This window comes from Oryza sativa, chromosome 10 (assembly GCF_034140825.1).
Source record: "Oryza sativa Japonica Group chromosome 10, ASM3414082v1".
Lineage (NCBI taxonomy): Eukaryota > Viridiplantae > Streptophyta > Magnoliopsida > Poales > Poaceae > Oryza > Oryza sativa.
Genome location: NC_089044.1, coordinates 20551786 through 20562016, shown reverse-complemented (window position 1 = coordinate 20562016; position 10231 = coordinate 20551786). Strand labels below are relative to the sequence as shown.

The window sequence follows — 10231 nt, the reverse complement described above, 5'->3', positions numbered from 1 at the left end:
AATTTGGAATTGCTTCGGTTTTGGTTCAAGGATAGTGTTGGAGGATTTCTTGGACCATGATTCATAAAAATAAAAAGGGGTTTTCAAACTAAATTTGAATAAAAGAATTTTAGTCAAAAGAAGGTTTTTAAATTAAAACCCAAAATCAAGAAACTCCTTAATTTAACTAAATATATTTTTAAAGGAAAGACACAAAAGAAATTAAATACCAGAAAGAGATTTAATGCAGGTTAATTTTAGGAGGTCTCTTTAATTATAATATCCTAGGTTTAGGAGGTTAATAAAAACGTAAGAACCGGTATGATGCATAATTAGAAAATAGCTAATTTTCAGTATGTTACAGATACTTGATAAGTATCATATGATACTTTGCAAGGATCACCTAAAACGTGTGTAAAATCATCTGATACCTGATAGGTATCACACCTGATACCTACTCGGGATCTTCCCGTTAGAAAATGGGATTCCGTTATATAGCAGCCCCCCAAAGAAAAGATGGATAGTACGCAGCGCAGCGATTCGGAAGTATGTGTACGACGAGGAGGGCGATTCTCAATTTCACCACATCGAGAAGAGAAAGGCGGAGGCTGGCGGCGGCGGTGGCGACGACGACCTTGGCAGTGGCCGTCCAAGGCGATGACGGCGACTTGGACTACGCCACGATGGTCGCGCGCACGGCTCATTTCCTAGCGGTGGTCCGTGGTCGAGCGCTACGCCCGGATGGTGCACAAGCTAGTTCTGGGACTAAGTTGACGAGTATCATGTGTGGAATGCGATCGTCTCGACATGGAGCACCCGTCGGCCGCGGCTGTCGACGATGACGGTGACGACCGGCCTGCCCCCATCGCCACATCGACGACGTGCGGTGGACTGACGCGGTGGAGCGGACACGGTCAGAGATCGAGGAGGCGAGCGAGCGCGAGTGCGTCGCAGTCTACGAGCTGTGGAGGAAAAGGTGGTGGCAGTGTGGAGCCGTAGGTGGGATTTGGGAGAAAACAACACCCAATAGCTGGGAATACCGCGTTAGACACTTAGAAAACGCGGTAGCAGGCAGCCGTCGTAGCCGTCGAGGAAGACCTAGCTCAACAAGGCGTCGGAGACCTCGTCGCCGCTTCTGCCAGCTACTTGATTCCGCTCTAGTCCTGGAGGCGCGCGAAGTCATCGCGGAGGCGTGGCTGCGTCCCAACGACGGGCACCGATGACACGCCATTCCCGGCGCGCGTGGGAGAGGGAGAGGAGGGAGAGGGAGAAGATTTAGCTAGAGACATGTGGGGCCCACCGCCCACATGGGTCACACTCATCGCGTCAGTCGGGCTACTATATTGTCGAGGACCAAAGTTAACACGGTATGGTGAATTTGAGGATGAGTTATACCTTTTGTTTCGGTATAGGGAAGAATTTTAGACTCTACAACAACTTAAAGGACTTAAGTGATTCTTTCCAGCAATCTAGCCCAACTGGCAAGCTGGCGGGCTGGTCGCCGTCGATGAAGGCCTGTTCAGTTCCCACTATTAGGGCTTTTTCGGATTAGAGGATCTTCACGTGATTTTCGGAGGAATACTGTGCATAGGAATTTTTTTTCCTTTCTTGTCATTCAGATCATGAAAACTGTGGTTGTAGGAAATCCAAAGAAAAGTTTCCTTTGATGCTGATTTCACATGAAAAGTATATGAAAAATCCGTCCACCTTAAGCTCTTTTTTTTTATTCCTGCATGCAAATCCCAGGCAATTAATTTCATGTTATCCGAATGTCCTCATTTTTTTTTATTCCTTTGTTTTTCATTCTTATGTTTCACACTTAGATTCCTTTCCTGTTTCTATACTTTCCCAATCCTATATTTTTCCTATCCTATAATCTGAATGAACCCTTAATCATGATTTGGAAATTCCGAACCCTGGTTATTTTACATTTCACAACTAATCATGCATATCTATTCATAATTTCAGAAAAGATTACAGTAAAAAGTACCAAGTAATAAGCTAGTAACTAGTTGATACCCCCGCGCTTTGCAGCAAAATATGTGGATAAATGCATGTTATACCATTTCTATAATGTATAACATGCATAAATCCACATATCTCTAGCAAAGCACGAGGTATCAACTAGTGGGAACAATATTTTAGCTCAAATAAATATGGAAAAAGTACTACACCCCTGAACTATCGAGGTCGACCGAATTACACCCCCGAACTCAAAAACCAGACATTCTACACCCTCAACTATTGAAACCGGGCAAATTACCCCCCCTAGCACTGTTTTAGGTGGTTTTGGGATAGACTTGCTGACGTGGCAGTCCTACGTGGCCGCACACGTGGCACTGGCCCCACATGTCAGCCTCCACCTCATCCACCCTCTCTTAAAATAATTAGTGGGACCCACTGTCAGATCCCCACCCCTCCCTATCTCTCTTTCTCTTCTCCCTCCCCCTCTCTCTCTTCTCCCTCCCCTCCCCTTCTCTCTCAGGCGTGTGTCAACGGGCAGTGGGCGGCGGCAGCGGCACGCGGACGGGCGGCAAGCGCGGTGGCAGGCGCGGCGGGGTGTGGTGGGGCCGGGGCAGGCGGCGGGCGTGGCGTGGCGGGCGTGATGGCGCCGTGCCCCCCTGTCGCGGCGGAGGGCGGCGAAGTGGCGAGGGCGACGAAGTGCCCCCCTCTCACCCCTCTCTCTCGGGCCGTCGGGAGGTCGGCGCGCACGCCCGAGCTCGCTGTTGTCATCTTCAATGTCCTCGGCGCCCGCCGCCCGTCTCGCCCTCCCCACCGCGCCCGCCGGAGCTCGAGGCGGCGGGAGGAGGGGACAGCGGAGGGGAGGCTGTCGAGACGGGCTGGGATGCCGGCAAGCGCCCGCAGAGGGGATGCGGCGAGCGCGCCGAGAGGGAGGAGGCGGGCGGCGCTTCTCTCCGCCGCCGCGCCAAATCCGAGCGAGCAGGTGTCGGGGAAGGGTAGCGGGGCACGGCGGTCGTCGTCGGGCCAGAGGTGGTCGTCGCAGCAACGAGTATGGCTGGGCTCATCGTACTCTGGCGGGAGCGGCTCGAACGACGACGACGGTGGCGGCTGGGGGATGACTCCGACGACTCTCCCGGCCTCCCCGCTCCCTCGCCGGTCTCCTCCCTCCTCAGCCCGCTCCCTGGCCTCCTCACCTCCTTCCTCTCTGCCCGCCCCGCTCGTGCTCCGCCTGGACCACCGCCGCCGCGGCCTCACGCTGTTGTCCTCAAGATGCTGCCGGCCGGCGCCACGACGGCCCGCCTCTCCGCGATGGACGCCGGCGCCCACCTCTCCCCCATCCCCTCCACCTCGCCGCGCGCCGCCGTTCGCGCCGACCGCCGGCCTGCCCCCGCGCGCCGCTGCCCATCGCATCCCCTCGCCGGCGCTCGCCTCTCCACCATGGCGTGCCGGTGTGCGCGGCGCTGCCTGCTGCTGGCCGACGAAGAGAGAGAAAGAGAGATGGAGGAAGAGAGAAAGAGTGTATGACATGTGGGTCCCACCATTTTAAAAAAATAAAATGCTGACTGGACTGCCACGTCAGCAAGTCTATCCCAAAACCACCTAAAACAGTGCTTAGGGGGGTAATTTGCCCGGTTTCAATAGTTGAGGGTGTAGAATGTCTGGTTTTTGAGTTCGGGGGTGTAATTCGGTCGACCTCGATAGTCCAGGGGTGTAATTCGTACTTTTTCCAACAAATATTAAACGAAGATAATATCCTAATGAATAGGACACATACAGAACCAAAAGATACTATGCCATATCGTTCGTATTCTCCATTGATAGCTTTGTTATCAACATATCGTATTGACTGGGCATAAAAAATGATCATGTTAAAAAAAATTGCTACTATCAGCATGGAGCAAGATATACTTAGTTGTTGCCACTTACCAGTATAGCAGGCCAAACGGGCGGCCCGGCCCAGCACGACACGGCACGCCGACGGCACAGCCCACTAGGGCACGGCCCGTTAGGCACGGCTCCTGTAGCGGGCCGTGCCGTGCCGGCCCACGTGCCAAGGCCACGGCCCAAGCACGGCCCAAGAAGGTGCTGGGCCGTGCCGGGCCGGCACGGCTACTGTAGTGGCACGTGGGCTGGTAGCCGGCCCACTAGTACATGTGGCCCATAAAAATTGAAATTTGAGGGGAAAAAAAGAAAAAAGGCAGAAAAAACATAATATAAAGGAAAAAATGATAAATATAGGATAAATGTGAGGAAAATTTAGGAAATATATCATAAAATATATGGTACAAATAGGATAAAATGTGGAAAAAAATAAAAAATATGAGAAATATATGGGAAAAATTAGAAAATCGTAGGAAAAATAAATGGGCCGGTGGGCCGTGCCATGCCTGGGCCGTGCCGTGCCGGCACGCTACAGTAAACGTGCCGTGCCGTGCCGTGCCAGCCCACGGGCTGAGGCATCGGCCCAAACACGGCACGGGATAACGGGCCGTGCCGGCACGGCCCACAGGCTGGCGTGCCGTGCCGGGCCTGGGCCGGCTACAGTACTGCCGTGCTCGGGCCGGCCCGGCTTGGCACGGCCCATTTGGCCAGGTATACTTACCAGTGCATGCCTCCTGAAGTGAAACTATTCCTACCGCTTCACCTCTGTTTTAAAATAAAACTATTTTTTCATCTATCTTTTTATCTCAATCAATTATAACTATTCTTCGTTCGTTTCTTCACCTACTTCTACTTTTCAGCCAATTATGTTTTTTCTTCATTATTTTCACATATGTTATAACTATCGGTATCCAACTTCAGAAATACTTATTTGAATCTGTTCGCACATTTTTTTAAGCTCGATCTACTGATCTACACTCTTGTATAAGTAAGATTTACCTTCCTTAACTCTGTTACCAGACGTTTTATACTTATGAACTCTTTAAACCAGATGTGCTAAGCACGTATTACCATTCTATACCAATTTTCATTTCATCATATCAGTATTTGATTGATCCTTTCAAGCTTCCTCGCCAAGTCAATCGAGATCATGACTGTGATACGATCAAGTAAATAAAGTAGTATAAAACGATTCATACGACGATTTTTCAAGCGTAAACTAACAGTTAAACACCCCTATAAAACAGGCGCCCCGAAGTAGCCAGCACAGTACGAGGTGGCCGTCGTCGAGCACCTCGATCGCTCGCGCCATGGACGCCTGGCAGCTGTTCGTCCCCGCGATCGCCATCCTCATCCCCTTGCTCCGGCTCATCCTCTTCCGCCGCGGCGACGACGGGAGACGCGGCCGCCTCCCGCCGGGTCCTCCGGCCGTGCCGTTGCTCGGGAGCACGGTGTGGCTGACCAACTCGTTGTACGACGCCGAGCCCGTCGTCAAGCGCCTGATGTCGCGGCACGGCCCCGTCGTCTCCCTTCGCTTCGGCTCCCAGCTGCTCGTCTTCGTCGCCGACCGCCGCCTCGCGCACGCGGCGCTCGTCGAGAGCGGGGCCTCCCTGGCCGATCGCCCCAGCCAGGCCGCCTCGGCCAGGCTCGTCGGCGAGGGCGATACCATGATCTCGCGCGCGAGCTACGGGCCCGTGTGGCGCCTCCTGCGGCGCAACCTCGTCGCCGATACGCTGCACCCGTCGCGCGCCCACCTGTTCGCGCCGGTGCGCGCGCGGGTGCGCCGCCTGCTCGTCGACAGGCTGCGGGAGGAGCACGGCGAGGCGGAGGCGGCGCCACGCGCCGTCGTAGAGACGTTCCAGTACGCCATGTTCTGCCTCCTGGTGCTCATGTGCTTCGGCGAACAGCTCGACGAGGACGCGGTGCGCGCGATCGGCGCGGCGGAGCGCGACACGATGCTCTACATGTCGAGCGAGATGGGCGTCTTCAACTTCTTCCCGGCGATCACCAGGCACCTCTTCCGCGGGCGTCTTCAGAAGGCTCACGCCCTCCGGCGGCGGAAGGAGGAGTTGTTCGTGCCGTTGATCAACTCCCGGCGGGAGTACAAGAAAAACGGCGGCGAGCCGAAGAAGGAGACGACCACGTTCACGCACTCGTACGTCGACAACCTGCTCGACATCAACCTCCCGGAGGACGGCAACCGCGCGCTCACCGACGACGAGCTGGTTATGCTCTGCTCCGAGTTCCTCGTAGCCGGCACGGACAGCACGTCCGCCGCGCTGCAATGGATCATGGCCGAGCTGGTCAGGAACCCATCCATCCAATCAAAGCTCTACGAGGAGATCAAGTCCAAGACCGGCGGCGGCGGCCAGCACGAGGTCTCCGAGGAGGACGTCCACGACATGCCGTACCTGAAGGCGGTGGTGCTCGAAGGCCTCCGGAAGCACCCACCGGCGCACATGCTGCTACCTCACAAGGCGGCGGAGGACATGGACGTCGGCGGGTACCTCATCCCCAAGGGCACCATAGTGAACTTCATGGTGGCTGAGATGGGCAGGGACGAGAAAGAATGGGAGAAGCCAATGGAGTTCATGCCGGAGCGGTTCCTCCCCGGCGGCGACGGCGAGGGGGTGGACGTGACGAGCAGCAAGGGGATCCGCATGATGCCGTTCGGCGTCGGGCGGCGGATTTGTCCCGGGCTCGGCATCGCCATGCTTCACCTGGAGTACTTCGTGGCCAACATGGTGAGGGAGTTCGAGTGGAAGGAGGTGGCCGGCGACGAGGTGGACTTCGCCGAGAAGCGGGAGTTCAACACCGTCATGGCCAAGCCGCTGCGCGTGCGCCTCGTGCCCCGGAGTACACTCGAATAATTAATCCATTCCTCGATTCCTAGAGAAAATAATTGTGCAGTATATTATATAGAGTAAATTCCTTGTTTGCTCCTGAAAAGTTACCCAATCTCTTACATGCCCCTACCGTTTGGAACTTACTTGATTCCTTCTATACCCCAAATTTTCGATTGAATCCTCTACATACCCCTACCGTTTGGGTTCCGTCAGATGTTTGTGTTCATGTGTGTGTTAGCTTGTCAGTATTTTCATAAAATGCGAAAATGCCTCTGTCAACCCTAGGTAACACAGGGCCACATCCGATCCCCAAATCCTCCAAAATAGTATAGTTCCCACACGCACGGTGCCGCACATCGCCAGCTTTCAGCCATCGTTGCACGCGCATCGCCGCCCTTCTCCCACATCCCGGCGGTGGCAGCGGCTCTGCATCCCGCCGCGGTCTCGGCTCTGCTTGCGGTCAGCGGTGGCGGCTGGGTCCGCATCCCATCGGTGGCGCGGCGGGGTCCGCATCTGGTGGGCGGCGACGGCTTTGCATCCTGCCGCGGCGACGAGTCCGCATCCCGCCGCGGCCTCGACTCTGCTTGCGGTCATGGCGACGCCGTCTCCTCCCTGCCTCCTCCGCGCCCTCCCTCTTGTCACCTCACCCTCTTCTCGGGGGCTCCGACGCCGGCCTATTACCTCCTTGCTCCACTGCTCCTCGCCGTCGGTAATGATACGCCCTTGCGTTGATTAGCAAAATGCGAATAGCTGCTGCTGCTGCTAGTGTTTCTTGATTGATTTGTTTGACTTTATGCAGGCGGATGCCTTGAACTGTTATGGGCTTGTGCCATTATGCTCATGATGTAAAAAGTAATATATTTGTGTACTGCTGATGGTGTATGAATGCTTTTAGATGTATTTTCATTTTCTTCCTATTAAATGGTGCTACCGATCCTCTTGATATGCTGATGAATTGCAATGGTGTTTGAGTAAACGGCTAGGGGTACTGTCTTTTACCCCCAGGCTGTGTCGGTTAGTGGTCATGAAAGATCCAATGTCATGTTATATTTTTTTATAAAATACTGAATGCTATAACAAAAGAAAATGAAATTAATTTTATGCACTAATTTTTTAGTCTCACGGAATACATACTGTGCAGTCATGAATGTTTCAAACCCAGCTGCCAAACATGTTCTTAGTTTTCAGCTCCTCCAACCTCAAGGGTATTATAGACATTTTCAACCAAACTAACCAGGGAATGCTGCTCAATCTAACGGTAGGGGTATGTAGGGGATCCAATCAAAAATTCAAGGGTGGAATCGAGTAAGTTTCAGGGGCATGTAAGGGATTGAATAACTTTTCAGGGGCACACAAGGAATTTACTCTATTATATACGGTACATATACGAATGTAAGGGAACAAACGGCCAAAATCATCGCACGTAGCACTGGCAGCTTCCTTTCTTTAATGAATATTCTGTGAGAAATTTTACGATTCTCGAGAGATACCAAGAGAATATCCTATGTGTGTACTCCCTCCGTTTCGAAATGTTTGACGCCGTTGACTTTTTATCACATGTTTGACCATTCGTCTTATTCAAAAAATTTAAATAATTATTAATTATTTTCCTATCATTTGATTCATTGTTAAATATATTTTTATGTAGGCATATAATTTTACATATGCACAAAATTTTTTGAATAAGACGAACGGTCAAATATATGCTAAAAAGTCAACGGTGTCAAACATTTCGAAACGGAGGGAGTACGTTGTGAGTTTTTCGCTCAGTCAGATTACCTTGATGATCCTGGCATCGTCTACTCTGCAGCGTTGGTGTGTAAAATAATGAATGGTGGAAACTGGAAAGTAACTCCTCTGGCATTGCCGGCCATCTGCACGGCGCCCCCGTGTCTCCTGCTACGCATACGATCGGCCCGTGCGAGCCTTAGCCGTAACTAATTGGGCCGTTTCTCGCGAATCGCGGGAAGTTTGCCCAGCCCAAGCCTTAGGCGAGACAATCCAGCCCAGCGTGAGGTCTCGGCCTGCTGCTTTAATTGGAAAAAGTATACCTGAGACCCCTTATCTTGTCGACGATTTATTTATAAAATCATCCATGAACCAAAAACCATATATATGACATCAGTCAACTTATAAAACTAAATCACTCTAAGTCCATAGGCGGTTTTGTTTGACATGACAACTGAATCAGTGTGGAACCCACATGGGCCCACAGGTCAGTGGCTACTTCCCCTTCTCTCTCCCCCAGTCATCCCCTTCTTTGGCGATAGTTGATGGGCAGAAGGGCTGACGCGGCGGGCGCGACCGATGGCCGGCGGGGAAGAGCACAGCTGGCGAAGGGTAGGGAGAACCGGGGACAGATCGATCTGTGCCGCCGTTGCCCTCATGTCCGATCACAACCAAACGGAGATTGCTGTGCAGGTGTCACTAATGGTTGTGTTTAGGGAGGATGATGTGGGGAGGACATGGCGGGCATGGCTCGGCTATTCCGAAGGGAGGCGATGCTGGTACGGTGCTGTGGCTAGCGTTATTAGTAGATGTTGAGAGGTGAGGGGCAACGGTGATATGACGAGACGATGAAGGTCCACGAAGGTCGCCGGGAGAAATTTTTCCCGAGCTTGGGATGACGCGAGTGGTGGAACATGTTTCATGCCGAGCCGCCGGGAAAGAGGAATGGGAGGGTTTCCTATGGGGTTGATGCGAGCTCATGCTGAAGGAGACACAAAGATATGGACGACTTGCCTTCTTACCGGGGAGATGATGAGAGGGGCGAGAGGATTCGAGAGAGCGTGAGATGGGAGGAGGAAGAAGAGCACAGGGAAGAAAGGGGAAGGTACTGACAGGAGCAGGACGTCGTCGCGCGTCTCCGGTTCTTCCCACCCGTCGTCGGCCGTGCTCCTGCCTCACCGGCCGCCGACCATGCCCCTCATGCCTGCCCTTCTCCACGTGGCCCGTGCCCAAGAAGGAGAGTACTAGAGGAGAGAGAGAAGAGAAAGTAGTTACTGACATATGGTTCCCACTTTGACACAGCTGTTGCGTCGGACAAAACTATTTAAGGATTTAGAGTGACTCGGTTTCGTGAGTTGAACGATGTCATATTTCTATTTTTTTTTTCGGGGACGATTTTGTAACTCGGCGATAAGATGAAGGGTCTCAGATATACTTTTTTCGCTTAAATTTTCTTCACATATACGACTGTAAAGTTTGTTGATCCACGGCATTTTCTATGTTTACACATTACGCCGTGTCCTACACCATGGTACGGTACTACGGTGTGAACTACTGTTGCTTTCTCCGGTCCGTCTCTCTTGCCTGCCACTGGAGTCTACACAACTAGCCATGGAGTAGCATTGATGCCATGAAAGGCTAGCTGAAAGCAACACGATGCACTTGCTAAGATACGTCGTCTTCCTCACGGTTCGGACGTCTGATGGTCGATCTCCGACCCGCGGACATCATGCTCATGCTTTCTGAACTGCTTGCGCATCCGTATCAAACAGCTTCTTTTCATCACAACGAAGATATGTCTCATCATCCGGGTTAAGCAACCGATCGATCGCCTT

General features: G+C 52.6%; 1 protein-coding gene across 1 annotated transcript; it reads left to right on the top strand.

Moving 5' to 3' along the window:
- The first annotated feature begins 5057 nt into the window (after window positions 1–5057).
- Window positions 5058–7658, top strand: LOC4349112 (cytochrome P450 89A2). The gene has a single exon (XM_015757933.3). The coding sequence runs from the start codon at window positions 5133–5135 to the stop codon at window positions 6690–6692; it is 1560 nt and encodes a 519-aa protein (XP_015613419.1). The 5' UTR covers window positions 5058–5132; the 3' UTR covers window positions 6693–7658.
- Window positions 7659–10231: the final 2573 nt, after the last annotated feature.

Excerpts from the sequence above, each read along its gene's own strand:
- LOC4349112 (XM_015757933.3), top strand. The coding sequence starts at position 5,133 with ATGGACGCCTGGCAGCTGTTCGTCCCCGCGATCGCCATCCTCATCCCC.